The sequence below is a fragment of the Crinia signifera genome, chromosome 19 (assembly GCF_055691185.1).
Source record: "Crinia signifera chromosome 19, ASM5569118v1, whole genome shotgun sequence".
Classification (NCBI taxonomy): Eukaryota; Metazoa; Chordata; class Amphibia; order Anura; family Myobatrachidae; genus Crinia; species Crinia signifera.
In genome coordinates, this window is record NC_139226.1 from 57,171,990 (window position 1) to 57,198,942 (window position 26,953).

Here is a 26,953-nt window from a genome sequence, read left to right on the forward strand (position 1 = left end):
ACAGGTGTCATAGAGAGATGGGGGAGGAGTGAAAGAGATAGGAAATGGGTGCAAGTGGGAGTGAGATAGAGAGCATGAGAGAGGAACAGAAAGAGAAAGAGGGCATCAAGAAAGAGAGAGAGTCATGGGAGAGATGTACTAAGCCTTGAAAAGTAATAAAATGGAGAGTGATAAACCACCAACCAATCAGCTCTTACCTATCATTTTTAAAATACAGCCTGTAGTATGGCTGGAAAGAGCTGATTGGCTGGTGGTTTATCACTCTCCATTTTGTCACTTTTGAAGCTTAGTACATCTGGCCCATGGAGGGAGGGTGTAAGGTAGGTAGAAAGAGAGAGAACGTTATAGGGAAGCAGAGAGAGAGAAAGTGTCAGGGAGAGAGTAGAATATAGGATCATGGATGAACAGTTTGGGGGAGGGCACAGATGGACGGACACAGCGCCGTATCGGGCCATAGACAGACAAATGTAGGGGTGGAAATACTTGTTTGGTTAGGCTTTGGCGCTGCCTAATGTACTCCCTTACTGGGTGGGTTGGATTGTTTCCTGTGTGGTCCGTGTTTGGTTTGTGGTGTAGAATTAGGTAGAAATGAAGAGATAGAAAAAATAGAGTCTATGTAAATAAATGTATTTATTTCTATTATGCAATTTGCTGTGTGGTGAGGGTTAAAATGTTTAAATTGCTTGGGGGGTAAATTTACTTGGTGTTTCTGATACACCTAAACCCCCCCAAGCAATTTAAACATTTTAACCCTCACCACACAGCAAATTGTATAATAGAAATAAATACATTTATTTACATAGACTCTATTTTTTCTATCTCTTCATTTCTACCTAATTCTACACCACAAACCAAACACGGACCACACAGGAAACAATCCAACCCACCCAGTAAGGGAGTACATAGGCAGCGCCAAAGTCTAACCAAACAAGTATTTCTAATCTATAAGGGACCGGGAAACCCTTAAAAGCTTGGCAGCGCCTAGAGAACACACCGACACATAAGTGAGCGCAGTGTATCACCACCACCACCACCCACCCACCCACACCACACCCCCCCCCCCCCCCCCCCCCCCCCCCCCCCCGTCTTTCTACAGATGTATGGGTGGGACTACCTCCGGCGCAGACGGTGCAGTGCACCAGTCCAGGTCCAAGGGATTAAAGGGGCCATTATCGACATTATCGGCAGGGGGGGTCCGTGGGAGCGAATCGCGTCTTTGTAGCCCTGCCCCCCACTGTGGAATGCCATAGCGACATTGCACGGTGGGGGGAGGGAAGGGGGGCGTAACCACGAGGACGCAATCATGCTGACCATGTCCCCACTCTGGATGATCCGCTGGCCGCCCCGCCTCACTGAATTGGCTGCCCTCTCCCGGAGCCTGGGGCAGCCAGAAAGTAGGCAATCCTGATTTTATATATCCTATAGTTACTGTACTTTGTGCATATACTATTTTTGCGGTAATTGTACAGTATATCAACTCCAAATACAGTAGATTTACTTGAAAGTGACATCTTGCAGAGCCCGAGCTATAGCAACATACAGTACAAATTAACCTTGGGTAATGCATACTTCTCACTCAGGCTGGGTAACTTTGCCCAATCATCTAAACAAGTATTTACATGGGCTAATACTAGCCGCACTAACAATGGAGGAAAGAAAGCCGCACGCACTAACAATGGAGGGCACTAACAATGGAGGAAAGAAATGCGTGCACTTTCTATTCGGATTATATAATTATTACAGACACTGGAAATGAAGTAAATCGCGAGTGACATGTCAGTTAGGTACTGCTGCTGTGCTAATAAAGCTTGTTGTTCAATAAAAAAAAAACAAGCCTCATACTGGCAGCGAAAGATACCGTGTCTTCCGCAAGCTGAAGCCGCCGGAAGTGACGTTTTACCTTTTCCAAAATGTCAGGCACAGGGGAACCCACATGGAGAAAAGCTGAGGAGGAGGACGAGAACGATATGGAGGGGACAGAGAGCGAGGAGAGTGAGGATGAGGACGAGGATATGGAGGAAGAGGAAGGAAAAGACAAGGCTTCCCAGAGAGTGTATCTTCCCGGCGTGGAGAAGTTGCAGGATGGCGAGGAGCTTGTGATGGACCAGGATGCTTATGTTCTCTATCACCAAGCACAGACAGGTGATATGTGCAGATGGGTCCAGGGAGGAAAAGCTACATATACGAATGTGCCGCATGGGTCCTCAAACTGCGGCCCTCCAGATGTTGTGAAACAACAAATCCCAGCATGCCTTGTCACAGTTTTAACACTCCCTTATAGCAAAACTGTGGCAAGGCATGCTGGGATTTGTAGTTTCACAACATCTGGAGGGCCGCAGTTTGAGGACCCATGTGTGGGTCTGGGGCTTCTTTATGCCCCAGCTTTTATCTCTCCCACTTTATGTAATTATCTGCCCACTAACTCATTGTCTGTCTCTCTCTGGTTTCAGGGGCTCCATGCCTAAGTTTTGATGTCATTTTGGATAGTTTAGGAGACAATCGTTCAGATTACCCTCTGACTATATTTCTTTGTGCTGGGACTCAGGCAGACACTGCTCTAGGCAATAGGTAATATAAATATCCTACATACTGTATATTCCTATTCATTATGAAGAGACTCCTGTGCCTTGTTAGTAAAACATGTAATGTTTAGGGGCATATTCATTTCTATTCACCCATTTGTCCTGATGAATCCTTATTGGAGCAATGCATAATTATGGGGGGAATATATTAGCAAACACATGCAGTGACATTGGCTCTGATACATCCCAGAGACAGGTCCAGAAAAATTGAGGGGAGGGGGTCACCCTGATAGGCTGTGGTGTCTGGTAAATGTGCATGTCCTTGCTGCAAGCGGCATGGCTTCACCGGATATGCCATCCTTATGAGCCACACCAAAAATGTATGGTGCCAATACAGTAGGGCGATCGGCTGCGATGCGACATCACAATACGATGTCCCATTGCATCCGATCGCATCTTATGGTGCTCAAAGTGCTTTTTTCCAGCACCCGATGTCGCATGCTATCTGTGATGCCACATCGGGTGCCGGAAGAGGAATGGTGACAGGCCTTGGTGCTGTGCAGGAGGGCTGGCGGATGGTGGGAGTCAACAGAAGAAACAATTGAAAACACTGGGCGGCTGTTGTCAAGTGACCCTTTCGACCTGCATACAATCCTTTGATTTAACACACAGATGCGGTGGAAATTGAAAGTATGTATGCAATATCGCCCTAGTGTATGTTCACCATTAGAGACCAGCTTCGGCTTCAAAAAGTGATAAAATGAGAATAAGCAACCAGCTCCTAACTGCCATGTCACAGGCTGGGTTTGAAAAAATTAGAGATGGAGCTGATTATCACTCTCCATTTTATCCCTTTTTGAACTTGATCATCTGGCCCCCTAGTCTCTCTATTTCCAGTCCGCTCTCTCCCTTCTATATCTGCAGCATGATTGTGTGAATTGCTGATAATGTCTGATTAGTCAGTGAGTTTTTCATACTTTGTAATTTATATCCTGTTGGGTTGGTTGTGTTTTGCTGCAGATGAATATAGCACTGTTGCAAATTAGAAGTGCCATATATTAAAGACCATTCTCTGTATTCCAGAATGCTAGTGATGAAGATGCACAACTTGCACCGGACCACCAAAGAAAAAAAGAATGAATCGAATTCTGACAGCAGTGATAGTGATGATGATGATGAAGAGGAGGACGAAGAGAAGAAACCACAATTAGAGCTGGCTATGGTTCCACACTATGGGGGAATTAACCGCATCAGGGTACATAAAACTGGACTTTATGCGCTGCTATCCTTTTAACAAGGCTTTATCAATACATAGCTATGGGGCTGATTCAGGATCATTTGTAATTTTGCGAAACTTCAGCTGCCAGTTTTAGGCTGCAGGTGGAGAGCTGCACACGGGGTCCATCCCTGCGTTGCATTGAAGTGCATGCATATCATTGGTAGACCCCTGGCTGCACATCCCATCTGCAAAACCAGGTGCTGGCCAGCCATTTTGTGGATCGAATCGGCTGTGCGTGACATTAGGCAGTCGCCATAGCCCCCTTCCCCAATGGTTGCAATGTGGAAATTCCAGCAGTGGAGCATTTTGTACCTGGTGGAAGCTTGTGTTAAAACCAACTTTATTGAGAAAACTGAAAGTCATAGAGAAAAGGTTGTTTACTTGTACTTAGGCCAGCTTGATATAGTGTTCCTTCTAGGAACAGGGGCGGGCAGGGTGCCGCTGCACGGGGGCAGCGTCAAAGGGGCGCCATGATGAAAAGGGGCGGGCCCGGCCACCGACGTCACTGAAGGGGCTATATACTGTGCTGCCGGGCTTCCCCGGTATCACCATAAGAGTAGGAGGCAGGCTGTTTTAGTGGGGCGCTGCCAGAGGGGCAGGGCGCATTTTGCCCTTTAAAAATCGGGCAGCCTAGCGGGAACACTATGATAGGCATTCCCTACTGAATAAAAGCTGTCCCAGTGCACAGTAGTATTATTCAAAATGCTTTTTCTTTCCCCTTTAAGGTGTCTACACTGTTGGATATACCGATGGCTGCAGTTTGGTCAGAAAAGGGTCTAGTAGAAATCTATGATCTGCAGAAGCAGCTGTCAGCAGTTTCAGACACTCAGACTCTTGCTGCATTTTTAAAAGAAGAACAATCTAAAGTCAAACCAGTCTTTTCCTTCTCTGGTCACATGACTGAGGGATTTTCCATGGACTGGTCTCCAAAGACAGCAGGTAGGAGGAGCTAGACCATGTGACTTGCTTGTAAAGATGTGTTTGAATCCAGACAATGACTGGTCAAATTACTTTCATACATGGCTTTCTCTAGAAGGGTGACGTAAAACCATTTGTACTAACAAAGAACTCTTAATTTCACTAAAAGTCTAGTTATGCCTCTAGATCAGGGCTGGGCAACACCGGCCCTCCAGATGTTAATGAACTACACATCCCAGGATGCTTTGCATTAGTTTTGCTATGTGGCCATGCTGAAACTGATGCAAGGCATGCTGGGATGTGTAGTTCATTAACATCTGGAGGGCCGGTGTTGCCCAGCCCTGCTCTAGATAGTTGAGACTACTTGCCCTGGGTCATTTGTTAAGTGCTTATCACTTGCACATGGGGAATTTCCTACTCGATATACAGTATTTTAGAGATCTGGAGAATATGCAAAGTGATCTGGATATAATCTCTGTCTGGTGTGATAAGATTGTGGCGTGTCCATTAAAGGTGCCCATACACTGCTGCAACGTCTAGCAGCAGTGTTTGGACACCCGACAGCCTGCGAGCTGCAGGGACGCATGCGATCCGTTGTGATGGATCGCATGTGTCCCTGCTTCCCGCCCGCCACGCCGCCTGGAGGGAGGTCCCAGAATGGGCGGTCGGAATGGAACCGTGCATTGGACCTGACTGCATGTCAGGGAGCGGCGATTTGGTCCAATTTAACGGGCCGATTGGTCGCAATCGGAACAAAAAAATCGCCTCAGTGTATGGGCACCTTAACTGTGCTGGAGTCTTGCTGAGCTGCAGTCATCTTTTATCTATCACACAATCCGCCACATGCTTAAAATCCTGGATGGGACGTTTTGGCTAAGTTGGTGGTGGGGATCAAGTTTCAGAGGAAACTAATGTTTATTAATACTCACAGCTATTTATTTATGGTAAATCTTGCATCATTTTGATTTTCAATTGACAATTTGAGTATTATAATCAAAGAGTGCAATTGTTAAAATCTAGTGATTTCTCCAGAGGCATAATCCTTTCACTGTGAGATACAAGCAAGTGTGACCTTTTAGCGCTCTTCATTTCCCAGAACTGCACACCTGTTAATGGGTTTTAACTTTCCTCAGTCTATTACCACTTGTAGAATCATACTTAAACTTACTTTCTGTACAGGGCAATTAATCACGGGAGATTGTACCAAGAACATTCATTTGTGGAATCCCAAGGAAGGTGGCACGTGGCATATTGACCAGAGACCTTTCACAGGTCATACTGCATCTGTGGAGGATCTACAGTGGTCTCCTACTGAAGCCACGGTAAGTAATTGTTTATGTGTATATAATGAATAACACTGCACAGTAAAGGTGCCCACACACTAGAATGATTTTTTTTTGCCGACTTGCGACGTAAAAAAAATTGGCCAATTTTTACCGATAATCGACCGCAAATTGTCCGATTTCAATCGGATTGGCTCTCCCGCTGATCTTTTACTAAATATTCTAATCTTATATGCTGCATGAAAGATCAGAAGATTTAGCAGAAGATCCATAGTAACGCACATGGGATCTTAAGAGAAATCTTTTGGGGAAGATGTGCGCTTGCCTAAAATCTTTTGTCTGGGACGAACAAAAGATTTCAAGGCTAATTTTATGCGCACATCTTGAGATTGCAGATCTTTCTAGTGCGTGGGCACCTTAAGAATATTTAAGGATTTCAGGCTGTGTTTAGGGGTGGGAAGTGGGTGGTGACCAGGTCCTTTCCTCATAACTGCGATGTATCACATCCTTTATGTAGAAGTGCCCAAGCCAATTCGCTGGCCCCAACTGTGGACTTGACACAGAAATCCTGAATGTTACTTAATGATCGATGGTCCTGCAAATTGATCTTATGCTGAGTCATGAGGCGCCACAGCAGATCACAGTAGTGCGGAGGAAGCGTCTATTACACCAGACTGCTCCTACTGTATTAGCGTTTTAGCTGCAAGGCATTGCAGTCGCTTCCTTATGGCAGTGCAATATTGTACGGCTCAGAATCAGGCCAATTTATGGCTAAATACTCACCATTGTCAAACATTTCTCACTGTCCGATTGGTCAGCTGAAAATAGTGATGAAAAAAAAGCGAAATCCCAACACACTAAATAAATCATCCAAAAATGTCACATGCATAACTTACTAAGATTAAACCAACAGACTTGACCAATAAATACGTTGTGGATTTCAAAGTATATTTGTGTATTTTTAAGCCATAAGCAAATAGCTACTTACTGTCAACTAACCCCTGTAAAGCCCCAGTCAAACTATATGTTCCACATACAGTATTACCCACTACCTGTCTATGTGCAAATAGTATATTAAGGCTGCCAACCTTTTTAAATGTTCAGATCTCTCAGGCACTGAGTTATTGGAGCACACAAAAAAGTGATTCAATTGTTTTTCAATGCACAAGTGCTATAAATCATAACAGCCAATTATACCCCTTTCACACCAGAAAATGCAGGGACTCACCCGGGAATATGACCCAGGAATCATGTCGGGTCATTCCCCGGTTTGGCACCTTTCACACCAGAAAAGTCCCTGCATTTTCTGGTGTGTGAAGGGGGCGGGAAGGAGGCCGGGAGGAGGTGGGATGGCGGTGGAGGCGGGCAGGAGGTGTGTAGAATACTCACCCCGATTGCTTGTCCTCCATGCAGGCCAGGGATCCACACGGGCGGCAGGCGCAAATGATGGGACAGCCGGCGGTTGAAGATGACGCAGCTCTCCGGTGCCCTCATTGCCGCCAGAGAGCTGCGTCATCTTCATCCGCCGCCTGTCCCGTCAGTTGTGCCTGCCGCCTGTGTGGATCCCCGGCCGGACAGCACACCGAGGACCAGCAACCGAGGTAAGTATCCCCTACCCCATTCACACCAGCCAGGTCCCCGGGTTAAACCCGGGAACAACCCTGCTCCAACGCAGGGTTGAAATCCCGGCATTTTCTGGGCCCAACCTGGGTAATTATGCTGGTGTGAATGGGGTATTAGAGGTTTGCTTTCGTTTTCTAGACTGTGCCAGAAATGACTGCATCTGATGCCCTGAGTTATGGCATAGGTGTGCCTATTGTAATATACTGGCCATAAGAGACTGGATTTTACAGCTTTTAATGCCAGGGGCAGGTTATGTTTGATTGTAATACACAACCAAAATCTGACCTTTTATTGGGGATGAGGAGAAACATGCCTTACTTACAGGGTGTGGGCTTTATATAATCCTATTAATATCCGTCCAATAAATTATGCTGCATAAAACAGTTCATAATCCTTTGAAAAGACAGCATTGTGCTAAATCAAGGTGATGTCATTGTTTTTTCTTTATATACACAGGTCTTTGCTTCCTGCTCAGCTGATGCCTCAGTTCGCATTTGGGACGTCCGGGCAGCTCCTAACAAGGCATGTATGCTGACCGCTAGCCAGGCCCATGAAAGTGATGTCAATGTGATTAGCTGGAACCGCTATGAGCCATTTATTGTCAGTGGAGGAGATGATGGTGTACTGAAGATCTGGGACCTGCGGCAGTTCCAGGTGTGTAAGATGCTTGCTGTCATAGTAACCCATTCACCTATCAGACCTGTACCAAAGGTGGTTGCTATTGAGAATAACACCTCCCCCTTCCCTATATACTGTAGGTCCTCCCCCATGGACAACAGGGCAGGTGGTTGTTACTGCAGACAAGGACAGATGCATATAAAACCTTTCCCTTATTTCTGTGCTGCACAAGTCATTAGACACTTAGAAGAGCGCTCCTGAAATAATTCCACAGACACTTAGAAGAGCGCTCCTGAAATAATTCCACAGACACTTGATTGTTACGATTCCTGTAGAAATGATTCGGTCACACAATGTGGTCCGGCAATCTTTTGAAAATGGTAAAGAATAATTAAATGTAGGGAGCAGTGAGTGTATGATGGGAGGCCAATTCCTTGTCCTCAATATCACCCAAGCATAGCACAGGGGCAATGTGTCCACTGCTTCAAATCCATATTTTTTTTAAATGTTCTTGTTAAACTTTTAAGTCTATTAAAGGTACATGATATTATGGAGGGTACAGTATTAGAGTACTAGTTACAAGCTTGTCAAAATGAAAGATTCTGCAATGTCATTTCACTGTGAGATGTGATAGTTTTAAGCTCACAAATAACCCGGGACACTGCAGTGTGAAACTATCAACAGGAAAAACCTGGGTCCACCAACCCTGCATTTCAACCCAGGTTAAAAGAAGGGTGTTACCTTGGTCAGACCTGGGTTACTCGGCAGTGTAAAGTAACCCGGAATGAGCGAACCGGGTCCTGTTGACACTGTAGGGAGGAGGCAGCCTCTGATTCAAGTGCTGCCTCCTCCCCCTGCCCCCCAATGACGCTCCGCCTCCGTGTCAAGTTAGCGACTCGGCTTATTGCTAGGTTGCTGGAGGGTGCTTTATCTCGCAAATGCTGGGTTGCTCCCGGGATGGACCCTTGTCCAAAGCCCGGACGTGACCCACCATTTGTGATGTGAAAGGGGCGTAACTCTCAAACACCGATCTGCTTCACTCTCTGTCTTCGCAGCTTCCTCTCTATATGCAGCAAGTCAAACATCAGTGTCCCTGCAAAAATTGCTTTCACTTTTTGTTATGACCGTGTTTAGTACACAGTGGAATAATTTGGTCTGTTAGGTGGTCTCTAGTGGTCACTGTGGGTACTTCACCTCATCGAGGTGAGTAGTTAGCCAGCCAATAGAGAGAGGAGTTTGTAAATGTGAATGGTCAAATATTCTCTGCAAAGCGCTGCGGAATCTGTGTGCGCTATATAAGAAACTGCTAATAAATAAATAAATGTACAGATCTTTACCATGAGATTTAAGTCATTTTCGTTTGAAGGAAAACCTTTATTCTTACAAACTTGTGCATTACTCCACTAGATTTTTTGCTGAAATAGGAAAATATGGTATTGTCTATAGCAACATGTATGATTTATATTCTGTATTGCGGTTTTGAAACTAAGTATTTAATGGATTCATTTTTAAACCTAGTGTACTGCAGGATTAACTTTCACGTGTCATTTTTATTTATATATGTTTTGGAATGGGTTATCGATTACAATTTAATTTGTTCTGCGTATCTGGTTTATTAAACGGTGTTTTATCTTTTCTCCACAGAAAGGGGTAAGTGTGGCAAAGTTTAAGCAGCACACAGCCCCAATAACATCTGTTGAGTGGCATCCTACAGACAGTGGGGTATTTGCAGCATCCGGTGCGGATGACCAGATTACTCAGTGGGATCTTGCGGTAGAAAGGGATCAAGATCAGGAAGGTGAAACAGAAGACCCTACATTGGCAACGATTCCACCACAACTGCTGTTCGTTCATCAAGGCGAACAAGACATTAAAGAGTTACACTGGCATCAGCAGTGTCCTGGGATCGTCATAAGCACAGCACTATCTGGTTTCAATGTGTTCCGTACCATCAGTGTGTGAGGCTACTCCTCATCCACCTCTATGAACATGCTAATGTTGCAGTCCTCTGTTAATGTTTGATGCTGACTCTTAATGGTGTAGTGTTCCAGAAGACTGATCTTGTGTTTTGAGGGTTGTTTATAGAAAGCTACAGAGTTGTATTTCTTTACGCGGTCTTCGGAAGTCATGGTCAGTTTTAGGGACTTACTTCTACCTAGAATGTGATGATTGTTCAAGATGAAGTATTTGTGACCTTCCGTACACACTTTAGGCTGAAAATATACCTGGTCTGGCTGTAAAAGATCTTCTCATAAACACAATGGGCCTGATTCCAAGTTTAAACAACTACTATACTTGTGCTTCAATCATATGCATCTCTCATATTTGCTGAGGGGGTGCAACAACAAGATATGTGATTCATGGCCATGTTGCTAGAATTGTGGGTAGTTTACAGTTATGTGTATTCAGAAAACCACCCACTTTCATATGGCTAGTGTGCATCAAGGCTAGTGATTGCTGTTCTCAAAAATCTCTGCAGCAGTGCAGTTGCCATGACAGTAGTCTTCTTTATTTCCGATCCAAAGAAAAGTGCCCACAACTGCATGCAACTCTGAATTGGGTGCTACACAGTTGGCATGGGGTGTGCCTGAAGGGCTATCAGTATGTTTAATATGTGTACTAATACAAAGTATGACAAGTTTTATAAATGATATATTTATCCCCCTTTTTATTAATAAGAATTTTAACTCCCTTGGATTTATCTATTGAATGTGCTTAGCCCCATAACACATTACTTTAGATGTTTATCCCATAGCCAGGAAACTAAAAAGTGGGAGTGAATGAGTTTTGTTTTAAATATATTTATTGTTGCCATGACATTTTATTCATTTAGTAGTGCGAGGGGCATGTTTCAATGACAGATGAAGTTAAGCATAAATCCTCGAGTGGCAAAACCTGTAAAGGTGGCATATAGCTGCATTTACTGGTGGCTATGATGTAATACACCTTTCACATTCACACAGCCGGGTCATACACGGGAATGTGTTTGTGGATGCTTCCCGGGACACTACCCTTTCACACTGCACTCAGACCCGGGACAGTCCCATTCACACTGAGCCTGGGAAATCCCTGCAAATACATATGCATGTCATTAGAAATGGACTCCAGGGCTCTGAAAGATGACATCAGCATTTGTGAGCCCAAGAAAGCTCCAATTAGCAGCTTTTTCCCGTGCCCGGGACCATTCACCCTGACTGCATCCCGTGTCGATTCCGGAATCTACCCAGGTCATGACCTGGGTAGAAATCCCGGAATGCTCATCCTGGGATATTATTTCAAGACCCTTTCACACTGAGCTGAATCCTGGGTTGATGCGCGTTCATGTGCAAAAACCCGGGATAAAATTGTCAGTGTGAAAGGGGTATAATTGTGCCCAACTGCCCTCATAGAATACCTACACTTCAGAACTCAATTTAGAATATAGGTACTTGGGCGATAACCGTATGGCACATCTAGTCTGCCCTAAACACATGTACACACACTAGATATCAGGGGATAATAAATTGGCTAGTATATTTTTTGATTGTGGACTACCTGGACAAAACCCATGGCAGCATGGGGAGACTATACAAACTCCACACAGTTAGGCCATGGTGTTATTTGAACCCATGACCTCAGTGCTGTGAGGAAGTAACCATTACACCATCCGTACTGCCTCAGTTGATGTTTAAGTCAGATTGGTACCACAGGTAGAAAATTATTTCTTAAACATTCTAAACAGAAGTAAACCTGGAAATGACTGGAAGGAAACCGAATTACCTCTAACAAAATGCAACCATAAGGATCATAGTTACAGCTTGATAAAAGATGACCTTAAGACTCATTATCCCAGCTTCATATGCATATACTTTAGCCACACATTTTCCTACTGGTATGAGAGATTTTCCCCTTTCCTTGTGTCATCTAGGATAACTCCCCCAATTGAGGAAATAATACAAGGAGCAGATAGTGTAGTGATAACATTACTGCTTCACAGCATTGCCCCATAAGGGTTCAATTCCCACCATGGCCCTCACTGTGCGGAGTTTGTATATTCTCCCCGTGCTTGCGTGGGTTTCCTCCGGGTACTCTGGTTTCCTCCCACACCCAAAAATATACTGGTAGGTGAATTGGCTCCCAACAAAAGTAATCCTAGAATGTCTGTGTGTGAGTTTGTAGGGCATATAGGGCCTAATTCAGGTTGGCTCGCAAATTCTCTAATGGACAAAACCATGTGCACTGCAGATGTAACACGCACAGAGAGTATTACATTTGGGTGGGGTGTGTTCAAACTGAAATCTAAATTGCAGTGTAAGAATAAAGCAGGCAGTATTTACCCTGCACAGAAACAAACTAACTCACACAAATGTAACTGTTGTGCCCCACCTGCAGTGCACATGGTTTTGCTCATTAGAGAGATTTTGCGAGCCAACCTGAATCACCCCCATAGATCGTAAGCGTCACTGGGTTAGGGACTGATGCAACTTCAAATATTCTCTTTAACTAGTAATAAACAAGAAAAAGTCATTTTCTTTAGCTGGCTGTATAAATAACAAAATTATATTTTTTATATGTGCATTTTCAGCTAATGGTATCCATTGAATGGGTGAAGTGTCTACAGGTGCTAACAATTAAATATTTTTCATCAAATTGTAGTATTCCATTATATTTCACTGCACACACTGAGTATATAATTTTTTTTTTTGTTACCATTATAATGTACAAAATCAGTATGTGAAGCAGTGTTATTCCCTCTCCTACATTGTGTGCAGCCTATAGATCACTAATGCTCATCTGTGCCAATAGCGAACACTACTAGCGTGCCTGCAGTCATACAGGTGCCCTGTACATGGATCACATGTCTGTTGTGTCATAGAATCACAGGTTATGGTATAAAACATAGACTGACTCATGAGACAGTCATACGGTCGACATGAAAAAGGTTTTTAATGTTTTTAGAGTATCTATGTCGACATGGACACTAAGTCAGTGGTGGGGAATCTCCGTCCCACGGGCCGTAGACGGCCCCTGGAGCCGTTTTTTGTGGCCCACCCTCCCGACGGCAGTACAGCGAGTCTCATACAGGGATAATCTCACGAGAGCTACCGACCTCTCATGAAATTTCCCCTGTATGAGACTCCCAGACCACACAGACTGGCAATTTGTAACCTGCGGCAGCCGCCGGAGTGTGGCACGGCTGCCGCAGGACGATTTGTAAGTTTTTTTTTTTTTTTTTAAATGGCCCCCGAGGCATTATGCCTCAATGTAAACGGCCCGCGGACCCCAAAAGGTTCCCCACCCCTGGTCTAAGTGCACCGCATCCGCTTGCCATGCTTTGGGCTCCGTGCGCTCGGCCCACTATTTTATTCTCACTCCAAACCCTAGTGGATGGTAGGGCATGAAATACTGCCTGTCGGCACATGTCGGGTGAAAATTTAGTAAAAATTAGCATGCCCCTGTCAACCGATTGTGTTTCAACCATTAGTAGTCAACCATATGACTGTCTATCATGTGTCAATCTATGATTTCGAATACCAGGATCACATGGGTGCATGTCTTTTGTGCAACATTTACAGTCTAGTGCATAAAGTTATACAAATACCAGCATTTACCACCATAAAATATACTGCAGAGGCAGCCATGCTATACAATTGTTTGCGTGAGCAGAAATACTTATGTGTGAAACTTTTAAAAATAGTTTTTACATTTTGAAAAGTGAAAGCATTGAGGCATTTTTTTTTTTTGGGGGGGGGGGTTATAAAACCCACCAATAGTGTAGTATTAAATCAGATGCTAGAAGTCTGGGGTAGCCAACTGAATTCCTCGAGAGCTACCAACAGTTAATATTTTCCAGATCTCCTCAGAATCACTAGTGAAGTAATTAGCTTCACCTGTGGATCTTTTAAATTGTGTCAGTCAGTAATGAATACACCTGTGCAGCAGATAGGTTGTCTGAAAAATGTGAACTGTTGGTAGCTCTCGAGGAGTAGGCTAGAAGTGATATTTGCTGGTTGTAATTGGTGCAAAATTCAAGAACCTATTTGTACCATTTATGCTGAATATATTTAATTTTGTTTAAATATTACATTAAATATTCCTCCACCTTGTCTTAACACTTTGCTGCAAATGTAGTAGTGAATCTTTTACCAACTGTGCACATGTGGTTGATGCAATATTTCACATACTCTCTTTATGAAGTATTACCGTGGCTCTCAGGTCAGAATGAGAAGGGAAGTATCGTATTAGCCGCAATGTGTTTTTGCTTGGAAAAAAAACTGTCTGATATCAGAATACAAGACCAACGGACATTGGGCTTTCTGATTACTGCCTTTTTTTTTTTTAGGTGATTGGTATGTCAATAAGTTCTGAGACCCATGTGTTATCGCAGATCCGTGGGCTGCTTATCGCCGGCGAATAGTATGGTCTCCAGGGAACCTATTAGCAGCGTTCATTGATACCACTTAGCACATATATGCTATAATTTATGTAATAAATGCTGGATATTCACCTGGGCAACAGCCGCATTGAATACAGCCTTATGCTGATTCCTGGGCATCTAATGTATACAGAGTTACCAATCCCCAGGGGAACCATCCAGCACATATATTACATAAACTAGGTAAAAGCCCACCAAAATGACTGACACAAGGGGCAGATTATAGAGGGGTCAGTCCCTACTAGCATAGGAGTTGCTGAGACTGAGGAACCCATAACGCTATCTGGGACTCAGCTGATGATACAGCAGAAGTGGTAGAATGAGAGGAGAATCTTTTCAGGGACATTTGTAGACAATGCATACCTCACTCCATCAAATAGAACTTACTTATCTAAAAAAAATACTAATTTATTAACAGTTTCTTATATAGCACACACATATTCCGCAGTGCTTTACAGAGAATACTTGAATATTCACATCAGTCCCTGCCCCAGTGGAGCTTACAATCTATATTCCCTACCACATGCACACGCAGACATTCTAGGGTTAAATTTGTAGGGAGCCAATTAACCTACCAGTATATTTTTGGATTGTGGGAGGAAACCCACGCAAGCACGGGGAGAACATACAAACTCTGCACTGTTCATGGTGGGAAGTAGTAGTAGTACGTTTATTTATAAGGCGCCACAAAGTGTCTGCAGCACCGTAGATAGAAAATAGAAAACAAATTACAAGGTAGCGTACAGGGTGTGAAGATAAAATACAGCATAAATAGGGGTATAGCTGGTAGAACTAAAATCAGCATCAGTTCTGCAGTAGGTGTCGAAATTGTCGAGGAGACTGAAGATGAAGTAGAGGAAGGGAAGAAAAGGGCAGGAGCATTGGTGAGGTAAAGAGGTAGGGTGAGTACATGAGGAAGGAGGGCCCTACTCATAAGAGTTAACAGACTAAAAGGAGGTGGGTGGACGAACGAAAAACAATAGGATAAGTAGGAACGGATGGAGGGGTAGGGTAGGCAGGATAGGAGGAGCAAAAGAGGTTAGGAATGGACCCCATGACCTCAGTGCTGTGAGGCAGTAATGCTAACCATTACACCATCCGTGCTGCCCTACTAATCTGAATAAGCAACACAATATGAAACAGAAGTGAAAGTTTCCAATAAAACATTTTAATACATCAAATAATTGTGTTTTTCCTAGTCTTACTTTGGATTCAGGCGCTCCAAGCTTATGGGAAAGAGGAGTTGCTAGAGACATTCCCTATAACAAGAATATATGTTCTCACTCTGCAAACTATCCAGATCAGGTAGATTGGATTCTTGTCTTCTACCCTTCCATAATGTAGCTAAAGCCAATGAGTCTTCATTATACCTTCTCCAGTACAACAGAACTTTAGACAATGAGATCACATAAATATCGTTCTGAGTGCATTTGTAGTCCACAATGTATGGATCTGCAGTACCTGAGCACAGACGGCGGACGTTACGCTCACAGGTTTGTTAGACCATTACGAGTTCTAGCTTTTCACTGTAACCCAGACCACTGCAAAGATGTGTAGGTCACACTTCCTTCCTGGTTAGATGAACACAGAAGTACTGTCTTCTTGACATTTGTACCCAAACGTCCCACAGTGATGATGTCACTCAGCGCAATTTCCTCACCTTGTTTAAAACAGATGGCAATGTAATGTGCATGAAAGCGCATGGGATCTGCTGCAGTACAAAAAAAAAGGGGGGGTTAACAAATGTGCACTATAAAACCATTCATCACCCGTGAAAGCCAGTTCTTATATGGACCAATCACAAATGCTTTTGCATGACATCCATACAACAGTTTTAAATGAAATAGAAGATACCTGGGTAAACAAGAAAGTCTCCTCCGAACTTGCTGCCACTGGTGAGGAAGAAGCCTTTCTGCCAAAGGTCCCGGAAAACCCTGTAGCGTATTTCATGGTTCCCCTGGCCTGTGTACGGCCAGTCTGAGGAGACTTGATGCAGGTCCACCTCCTCTAAGTTACCAAGAGGTGTTCTAGCTGTTGGAATCTGCACCATCATTGCTTCTTCGGGGAAATGGAAGTTCTTCTCTAGGTTTTGAAACTCTTTAATAGGTACTTGAGATGACGACCCAATCGGCTCCTCTGCAAGTATGTGGAGGGTGATTTATACATGTTCAAATATTTATTGCAAAATCAAATATTATTTTGTTCTTTACAGAGGGACCACACGCAACTGCATATCATGCTGACACAAGTACCAGAATGCTTGCACCTGTACCACCATTGTAAAGAATATATTATCTCTGTATTACAAACAATCATACTTACTGTAAATACAGACAGAACAGCAACCGGAATAATGTCATTCTCTGCAATATAGCACCAATTGTCTATAGCAGAGTACGCAGACAATTTGTGAACTTTTTGTCATTTTGAGCCAAATTGGAGTGACAAATCGTCTGATCAGGGGTTCTCAAACTTGGTCCTCAGGACCCCACACAGTTCACGCGGCAGGTGCATTACTCTGGCACATTTTAAAAGATCCACAGGTGGAGCTAATTATTTCACTTGCGATTCTGTTAGAAGACCTGCAAAACATGCACTGTGTGGACCAAGTTTGAGAACCTGTGGTCGAGATCAGTGGTTCTCAACTTTGGTCCTCAAGGACCCCCAACAGTGCATGTTTTCCAGGTCTCCACACAGAATCACAGGTGAAATCATTAGATCCACCTGTGATCTTTTAAAACGTGTCAGTGAATAATGAGTGCACCTGCTGGGTGACCTGGAAAACGTGCACTGTTGGGCGTCCTTGAGGACCGAGGTTGAGAACCACTGGTCTAGATCATTGGCGTGTTCAGCATGTACGGCAGAAGAGAAAATGTGACTGTATATGATAATATAGTTAATGATTTTCAGTAAGTGCAGTGTGTACACACTAATATATACAGTATACTTCTAAATTGTTAACTACCAAATGACCTAATGATGTACGATATATCTGTAGGTCATCTGTAAGATTGCACGGTGTGTACACACTATATTGCTTGTCTGGGAGTTGAAGGGAAATCAGTACGACTAATGCATCAACGTCTAGTGCAGTGGTAGCCAACCACGGTCCTCAAGAGCTACCAACAGTTCACATTTTACAGACAACCTAGCTGCTGCAAAGGTGCACTCATTACTAGCTGAAACATTTTCAAAGATCCACAGGTGGAGCTAATTACTTCATTTGTGATTCTGTGAGATCTGGAAAACATTAACTGTTGGTAGCTCTTGAGGACTGGAGTTGGCTACCCAAGGTCTAATGTGTACCCAACGAGAGTCAGACTGCTCTCATCCAATCAGCAGGTGGTTTCGATGGCAGAATCGATTGGCTGAGAGGGAACCTGTGTGAAATCTTCGTGCAGGTACCTTATATTGCACAGTTAAACTAGGTACACTGGCCAATATATTGCAAGCCTGTCGTCAGGTTTTTACCCCTGATATGCCTTTCAACCACGTTTACAGACATATCCCGTCAGCTGTGCAGCACAGCCGGGGGGCTATATATCTTCAGATGTAACAGCACATCTGGCTGTGTGTACAGGCAGTCCACCGACCACCCATACACTTACTACTAGGGACTGACGTCAAAATTGGCCGGCCAATCGGTAAGTGTGTATATTTATCTGGACCATCCACTCAGTCAGCATAAGGTCAGGTGTGTACCCATCCTAAGACTCTGCACTGTGTAGTTTACGGTACACGAGCATACTGTATCTATGGAAACAGCACCAGCATTATTTCTTTAACACATAAGGCAAAGGATAGCTACTTCCAGCTTATGTCTGGGAATGAACATAGGGGCAAATGAAGCTTTGGAAATAGCTAAAGTAGGGATACATAAAAGTACCAGCCAATCAATTACTTTAAAAGGTTAATTCGGCATTCCTCTACAACACCACAACATGCTGGCCCTCACCTTCTTGTTCACCACGCTGCCTTTTTCTCTTACATCTACCTTCCGCAATATGTTCCGCCAAGCTCTCAAGGGTGCGCCGCTTGTCTTGTAAAGCCAGCTGCCGCTGCTCTGTATAGCTATCATGCAGAAACTGCGCATAGGCCTCAGCGTTTGTTTTTGACTCATCAGCTGTAGTAGTAGAAACGTTGGTGATGTCCTGGTAGTAAAACAAATAAAAAGTCACATCACAGTATTACCTGGTGCATTAAGGTAGTTCAGAAATTTATTAGTTCAGGTAAGGGTCCTACAGGCAATTTGGAGATGTGAAAACTGAAAACAAAAACTTTACATCAATGTCAGCAATACAATTTTTAAAGCCTTGTACACACGGCAGCGATAGGGGCTGATATCGCTGGGAATATGGTCGCTGGCGACCATATTGCCAGTGATGGGAGTGTGCGATGGGAGTGTGCGCGCTCCCGTTTTCAGCCCCGTTCTAATCACTGGTCGCAGGAGCTTGCTCCTGCGACCAGCTGATTACCTCTGCGGCACCGCCGGTAGAGGTTCCCTTTCATCGGCGACCATCTCTGGTCGCCGATGAAAAGGGGGCATTGAGCGATATATCGCCCGGCAATATATCGCCCCGTGTGTACACACCTTTAGCTATATCATTCCAGATGCCTGCCTTTTTCACACATGTAGACAAAAGGTCCAGTCCACAGAAGTAGATACATTAAATACAATGGAGGAATCAGAACCACATTCAATTTGTATACACATTATCTTATATATATATATATATATATATATATATATATATATCAAGTTTTTTTAAGGTAATAACTCAAATATCCCCTTTCTGAAGGCTGCAATCACTAATCAGTTTGTAAATTCACCACTGCCATCTGTTCACTGAAAAGAATAGGGGTCTGGTTAGCATACCACCATTCCCCCCGAATGAGTCATTGGGCGGTATTCAATGTGGATTTTGGCGATGTGCAGCGAATCCTGTTTAGGATTCGCTGCACATTCGCCACTGGTCGCCGCGTTCCGGAGCCTCGCCGGCTCCGGTATTCAACGAGTCAGGGGCTCGCTGCCCCTGACCGGTGAATTTGAGCTCCTGCGGCGAACGCCGCAGGGAGCCTGAGGACGGTGGCAGGCAGGAAGATGGAAGTCTCCCTGCCTGCCCCAGAACGTTTGTGGGGGGGAGTTGGGCTCCCCGGGTGCCAGGCAGCACAGGCTGCCCCCCCGGGGGTGCCAGCAGGGGACCGCGTATATTCACTACACCCGATCATGAATATGTAATGATCGGGTGAAGTGAATATATGAATATCTAATGAGCGGCTCGGGCCCCCTGCTGGCTGCTCTGTGTAAAAAAAAATTATATATATATATATATATATATATTTTTTTTTTTTTTTTTTTTTTTTTATTAAATATATATTCATGTGCTTACAGCACATGAATAAAAATAGCATGCCCCTCCTCAGAATAAAATTCCTGATTTTTTTACACCAATTGTAAAAAAACAAAACACTTTATTTTAAAAGTTCACATTCCACTTCACCATAAAAAGATAGCGATTGCTACTCGGTGAATCATGGCGAAAAAAACCTTGAAATGTATTCACCATCTGGTCATTGAATAGGGTGATTCACCGTTTTAGTCAGAAATTCGCCTTACAGCACAAAATCGCCATAAAAACCTGGCGAATCAGCCTCATTGAATACCGCCCATTGGGTTGACTCAATGTAGGTTTGACATACATTGGGTTGGCACCCTTAGGTCGACACCTACAGTATAAAGGGTCGACATGGCTTATGTCAACACAGACTGTAGGTCGACATGGTGGGGGGGGGGAATTGGTGTCCGTCGACAATGACACCATATGTTTCATTCGCCATACTCAGCACACCATTTTATTCTCGCTCTGCGCCCTAGTGGATGGTAGGTTATGAAAAACTGCCTTTATAAAATTCCTTTTGAAAACCATGTCAACTTTTTATAGGTGTTGACCAAATGTATATCGACTGAATGTAGGTTGTCCCAACGACCATATCCCCATTTGGGGTTAAACCCCAAGAATAGGGTGTACTGTAGATTAGAGTTAGGCACTAACTAAGGGGGAGGGGGGATTAGAGTTAGGCGCAGTTAGGGAGAGTTAGAATACTTACCACCAGGTGTTGGGATACTGTGCACCAAGTTTCCACTGTCAGTCTCTTGCCACCAGCATTCCAATACCATCACAAAGAAATAACCCCCCAAAAAAGCTAAAAAATATATATAAGCTAAGTATTTGATTTCATTCCAATAGTACCTAGATATCTCAGAATAATGTCTCAAAGTGAGTCAAACAGAAATCCTCTAGAAACGCTCTTCCTGTTAAATTGCTCTGGGCACTTATTCTGGAGCCAAATAAATCACATTCAATTGAATTCTGCCAAAGTGTACTGAATTACTGGATTATCTTCAAAACTTGTATGAATTTACATCCTCTGTTATACCTACCATGGGCAATCCATCACGTTTGGGAGGTGCACTTTCCTGCAGACTGCTGCGGACAAGAGTAGCTGCCCCAATTTCCACCAGTAGCCGGGCTTCCTCTGGGAGGAGCTGCAGTGGGAGGCCAAGCCTTGTATTCTGTCTCGGTTTTCTCACCAAGGCTCCTACTAGGTTCCCAACCAGCCCGTGCTGCTCCCGGATCTTACGAGCATCTTCTACATTCCACACAAATGCATTTCCTTCCAGAAGGTGGATTGGAATCTTGGCATGGTCTTAAGAAATAAAAAGCAATCAATTATATATGTGTTTTATCTGTTGTACATATAAAGGTCTGGGAGATGCAGGATGACAAACCTCTGGTGTCCCTACTACTGTACTTATTTTAAAAAAAAACCTTGCTTCCTTTGCATATGATTTTTGTTTAAATGCTGTCGCCAAACATTTTCGCCAACCATAAGTTTAGAGAGGGCCTCTTTGCACATATAAAACATACATGTGCCACGGAGGAACGGAGCATTAATAACAGTGGTGTTGATCTAAAGCAGTGCAGACACAAATATCACGACTCGCAGCACCAGTTTCCGGGCATCTCATCTGAACAAAGGGTCTTGCTTGCTCAAAATCTGTATTTTATTTGCATATGTAAAACAGAGCTGGTAGCAACAAAATGACATTGCCGGCTAACAATGATCAATTTGATGCGCTACATTTTTACACGTGTGCAAACGAGTCTGAATTTGTGCCAAAAGGGCTCCGATGCAAGTGCCCACTGCATTTTCTCATGTCAAGTGACATGGTGCTTAATGTGCAAATGTGTAGTGTTCATTATAGCACCCGCCATCTTTGAAAACCCATGCAGTTCCTCTTCCCTGTCTAGGGTGTCGCTGTCTGCTGTAGTGCTTCCAGCACAGTGTGGTCTGTGCACTGATATGCAAACCAGACCTGTGCTAGAAACACCACAGCAGACAGCGACACCCCAGGCAGGGGACAGGAACTGCATGGGTTTTCAAAGATGGCGGGTACTAGAATGAACACTAAACTGTGTGAAATCAATTCCTGTGGGGTGCATGGGGCAGACCAGCATTTCCACTAGAGTGGATTTTTACGTTACGTCTAGTGCTATATGGCACACAGGCGCGAAGCGTAAGACTGTAGTCAGCACCATTTTGACAGGAGTATAGTAGTTGCACTGAATACATTAGACCAGACATATCCAAAGTATGGCCCTCCAGCTGTTGTGAAACTACAAGACCCATCATGCCTTGCCACAGTTCTACTATTAAGGAATGCTAAAACGATGGCAATGCATGCTGGGATGTGTAGTTTTACAAACAGCTGGAGAGCCATAGTTTGGTGCCGTGCCGCACTCAGGAGTTTGCAATGGTGGGGATGGCCACAGCCCGGCAGCCGTCCTTTCCAGTGGTGGGATCCAGCTGCAACCGGGCGGCCGGGCTGTGGCTGTCCCATGTGAATTGAAACAATCATGTCCATTATTAACTACTGTGCACGGCACTGTTTTTGTCCGTGTGGGGTTTCAGAGCCGGAGCTTGTGAAATAGCCTTTAGACTGCCAGCAAAGGATGGCGCTGAGGGGGAAGCAGTGCCAAATACCAGCTGCATTTCCATTTGTATCAGTGATATTAAATATGCTCCTGGTGTTTTCATAGATAAATAGGGTTATTAGTAGGGATGGCCATCGGTGCAGTTGCCAACAATGGTTATTCTGCAACCAGCCAGCAATAGTATTAAAGTATTTGAGGGATAACCATCAATAGTTTTGAAATCATCAATGGTTTATGGCCGATGTAGAATACTTTTGCTAGCGATGTGGGAGAACCAGATGGTTTCCCTACATCGATGGCAAAGGAGAACCAATGTTTCTTTTTTTGTTTTTTTTCAAGGTGCCGGGACATGGAGCTTAGCTCCGCCCCCGGAAGCCCCGTCCCTGCGTTCTGTTAGGCCCACGTGCAATTCAGTCAAAAATAATGGATGATCATCGATAATGGTAAACTATGCAATGGATTGGCCTTCAATGTTTTTACACCAGTTTTGCTGTGCCATCGATGGAGAAAAACCAACTGATTCTCCCCCATTGATTGCAAAAGTATTCAACATCGGCCATAAACCATCGATGATTTCGATAGTAGTCCATGGCCATCTATAACGACTATTTGCTGCAGTACACGCACATGTACAGTAAAACGCAGCCATCCTTTTGCCATAAGTGCGTTTTGTCTTAGTAAGTGAAAGTAAATACAGATGCTTTCAGCACCATCCACATGCTCTACCCTCCCAGTCTATAGCGTTACAGGCTGTCCGGCCGGTGCAGTCAGTGCTGGTGCTCCCCCAGCTGATGAGATTACCTGCACCTGCCTGGCACCGCAGCACACCTCCCGCCCTGCAGGCTGCTGCTTCCATGTGTGGTGCGAGCTGTGTCTCCGCCTCTCTCTCACTGACCGATCCTGTAGGAAGTGCCATGCTGCGCCCCCCTATGCACTACAGAGCTGAGCAGCGGCATCCGCCTCCTGCCCGCCGCCGGCACATGATGATGCGCTGTAGCAGGCGGTGCTAGGACCATGTGTTCTCCCCGCCCTGTTACTACGGTAGCTGTGTAGGAGGAGAAGAGGGAGGAGGGAGCATCGTGCTGCATGGAGCAGCAGCAGTGTCACTGTCGGGACTCGGGATACCGTCCTGTGCATGAAAGTCAGCACAGGAGAGACATCGAAACAAAACATCGGTAGTACCGATGTTTTACATTGATCAGAAAAAATGTTTTAGTCCTAAATATTGAAATATCGATGGTTTCAGAAGTTAACCAGTGCAGTGTTTCTACTTTTACTTAAGTAAACCATCTACTTACAAATATACTGCACTTATAAACTTATGTAGAGTCTAAGTAAAAACCGGACCTGGACAAAACCTCAGAACGCCGGACTGTACAACTCTGCATTTAGGAGCTTGCAGTGTCCGATCCAGGGGTGTCCTGTCTGGGGGGGAGGGGGGGGGGGGGGGGCGGGGGCACCCCAGCGCCCCGCTGCTCCACCCGCTCGGGCGCGAGGGGCATTCTAGGTCGACAAGCATTGGGTCGACAAGCAATAAGGTTGACATGGGTCTAGGTGGACATGGGTCTAGGTCGACAGGTCATTAGGTATTTCATGCCCTACCATCCACTAGGGCATGGTTGGAGAATAAAATAGTGTGCCAAGCGTAGCAAGGCACCGTGCCCGAAGCACACAAGTGATGCAAGGGGATGCGGTGCACTTCAAACTGTATCGACATTCGGATAAAAAAACAGTGAAAAACCCCATATCGACCTTTTGACTGTCAACCTTGCCCATGTCGACCTAATGCTTGTGTCGACCTAATGTCCTGTCGACCTAGACTAGACCCATGTTTACCTTGACCCATGTTGACCCAGAGCCATGTCGACCTTGCTGCCTGTCGACCTAGTGGTGTTGATCCAATTCTTGTCGACCTAGTTGTTGTAGACCTAACAACCCACACCCAGGGGAAGTCGAGTGCGGCAGCCTCCCCATGTGGTCTGGAGTCTGGACCGTTCCGGTTTTTGCTACATCCTCAGACCATACGGGGATTCTTTATCCTCCTCTCCCTGGTGACAGCTTACAGGCAGCTTCCTGTTGGCCCACCTCATCCTCCAGGAATCAAATTCCAGTCTGCACTCAAATTATACTTATGTTATTTTTATTCTGCATAGGATTATGGTGTATTTTTTTATAGCTATACATTGCTGTTATTAATCTGGTACTGTACGTTATCACAGGGTTGCCGACTTGCAAAAAATCCTCTCCGGGAGAAGCCCGGAGAGGAATCTTTCATAAAGAGTTTGGGGGCGTGGCTTAATGGTGATGTCATTAAGCCCCACCCCATTAAGGCAAATAGCCGAAATAACTGATCTCCGTGGAGGGGGTGGGGCTAAAATGACACGATTGTGCCATTTTAGCTCCGCCCCCTCCTCTGAGACCCGCGGATTGCGGCATTTAAATGCCGCGATCGGGGGGGGGGGGGGGGCGGGAGGGGGACCCGATTTTCGGGAGACTCCCGCAAATTCCGGGAGGGCCGGCAAGCGTGGCAAGGGCAGCGAGCCCGCGAGGGGCGGCGGTACGCGTCCTCCGACCTTTTCATACCCCCACTATCCACGTCGGCATGGAGTTGATGAGGGGACGCAGATGACTTCACATATATTCCACGTGCGCTCGCCAAGCTTCGGGCTCGGTGGCTCGCTGCGCTCGCCACACTATATAAATTCAACTCCACGCCGACATGGATAGTGGGGGTATGAAAAGGTCGGAGGACGCGTACCGCCGCCGCTCGCCACGCTTCGGGTTGGCGTTGATAGTGGGGTGGCGTTAACAATGGGGGGGCATTTAACATAGTCATTACCCATCAGGGTGGGTATACAATTTTCGGGAGACTCCCGCAAATTCCGGGAGGGCCGGCAACCCTGCGTTATCATGCAAGCACTGGGTGTGGTATAAAAAATTTTTTAATCACATGTGATCGCATCGCATGCGATCGCATGCGATTTTTAACAGAAATGCATCCAAATGCATTGAAATTAGTATCAAACATGTTCAATGGCCCCCAAATGTCATTTTTGAGGCTTTACCACCCCCACTATCAACGCAAACCTTTTCATACCCCCACTATCCACGTTGGCGTGGAGTTGAGAATAGAAAGTGTGGCGAGCGCAGCGATCCACCGAGCCCGAAGCGTGGCGAGCGCAGCGGACACCTGTGAAGCCCGCGAGGGGACGCGTATACCTGTGAAGGTATCCGTGTCCCCTCGCGGGGCTCGCTACGCTCGCCACGCTTTGGGCTCGGTGGCTCGCTGCGCTCGCCACACTTTCTATTCTCAACTCCACACCGACATGGATAGTGGGGGTATGAAAAGGTCGTAGGACGCGTACCGCCGCCCCTCGCCGGCTCGCTGCGCTCGACACGCTTCGGGTTCGCGTTGATAGTGGGGTTGGTACAGCCTCAAAAAATGACATTTGGGGGCCATTGAACATGTTTGATACTAATTTGGATGCATTTCTGTTAAAAATCGCATGCGACGGACATCGTGGGAGCCGTGATTGTACACAAGTACCGAAACTGTAAATAAATAAATAAATAAATAATGGGCAATATGGTGTGCGGCAATGTGTAAAGGGCATTACAGCGTGTGTCATAATGTTTAATGGTCACTACAGTGTGCAACAATATTTAATGGGCATTATGGTGTGCGGTATAATGTGTAATGGGCATTACAGTGTGCTGCATAATGTGTAATCGGCAATACAGTGTGCGGCATAATGTGGAATGGGTACTGCAGTGTGTGACAATGTGTAATTGGCATTATGGTGTGCATAATCCTGGTGCAGTGTGTCTAAGGAGCTCTTCCAGATCGCTATCCCAGGTCGGACCCAGTATTTTGATCCCTGGTCTGACCCTTTCACACTAAACCAATGTTGCCCATTTTACACAGGGTGACCCGGATTTATCCCATCTTATAACCCGGATTGAAATGCCGGGTTGGTCGACCCTGGTTATTCAGTTTGGTTCTTTGACATCGCACCTCGATAACCCAGGTTATAAATGTAATCTGAAAGGGATATGAGGGCTCTACTTGGCGCAATGTGCAACTTTTTGGCGTCTATCTTCGGTGCACACTGCGCCTATTTTGAGTATGGGGAGGGGCAAAGCATATTTTTGCACCTGGGCCTACAACTCGCTAGTTCCACCTAAGTACGACATTGGTGTTGGCACTTTAAAGTAGAATCTGCACCAGCGGTTCTATCCATACCTTTGGGGGTCTGGATGTCCTCCCAATTTAGACAATCCACATCTGCATAGGGTGC

The 26,953-nt window shown here is 45.1% G+C and overlaps 2 protein-coding genes across 2 annotated transcripts; one reads left to right on the plus strand and one right to left on the minus strand.

Annotated features, from left to right (window-relative positions):
- The first annotated feature begins 1,256 nt into the window (after window positions 1-1,256).
- GRWD1 (glutamate rich WD repeat containing 1) lies at window positions 1,257-12,872 on the plus strand. The gene is made up of 8 exons (XM_083162616.1): window positions 1,257-1,394; window positions 1,918-2,142; window positions 2,451-2,568; window positions 3,606-3,777; window positions 4,527-4,740; window positions 5,899-6,041; window positions 8,082-8,279; window positions 9,888-12,872. Exons 1-8 carry the CDS (start codon window positions 1,304-1,306, stop codon window positions 10,203-10,205), a joined length of 1,479 nt encoding a protein of 492 aa, XP_083018742.1. The 5' UTR covers window positions 1,257-1,303; the 3' UTR covers window positions 10,206-12,872.
- Window positions 12,873-15,804: 2,932 nt separating this feature from the next.
- Window positions 15,805-23,718, minus strand: TSEN34 (tRNA splicing endonuclease subunit 34). Its single transcript, XM_083162617.1, has 5 exons — window positions 23,457-23,718; window positions 21,101-21,366; window positions 18,614-18,809; window positions 16,513-16,794; window positions 15,805-16,369 (listed from the first exon to the last, which is right to left on the minus strand). The coding sequence occupies exons 1-5, from the start codon at window positions 23,569-23,571 to the stop codon at window positions 16,182-16,184; spliced, it is 1,047 nt and encodes a 348-aa protein (XP_083018743.1). The 5' UTR covers window positions 23,572-23,718; the 3' UTR covers window positions 15,805-16,181.
- Between the last annotated feature and the right edge of the window lie 3,235 nt (window positions 23,719-26,953).

Excerpts from the sequence above, each read along its gene's own strand:
- TSEN34 (XM_083162617.1), bottom strand. The coding sequence starts at position 23,571 with ATGGCACTTCCTACAGGATCGGTCAGTGAGAGAGAGGCGGAGACACAG. Across the intron at positions 21,367-23,456 it reads GCGGTGCCAGGCAGGTGCAG|ACCATGCCAAGATTCCAATC; the intron begins GTAATCTCATCA and ends TTATTTCTTAAG. Across the intron at positions 18,810-21,100 it reads AACGTGATGGATTGCCCATG|GACATCACCAACGTTTCTAC; the intron begins GTAGGTATAACA and ends TTTTACTACCAG.
- GRWD1 (XM_083162616.1), top strand. The coding sequence starts at position 1,304 with ATGCTGACCATGTCCCCACTCTGGATGATCCGCTGGCCGCCCCGCCTC. Across the intron at positions 6,042-8,081 it reads GGTCTCCTACTGAAGCCACG|GTCTTTGCTTCCTGCTCAGC; the intron begins GTAAGTAATTGT and ends TTATATACACAG. Across the intron at positions 8,280-9,887 it reads GGGACCTGCGGCAGTTCCAG|AAAGGGGTAAGTGTGGCAAA; the intron begins GTGTGTAAGATG and ends TTTTCTCCACAG.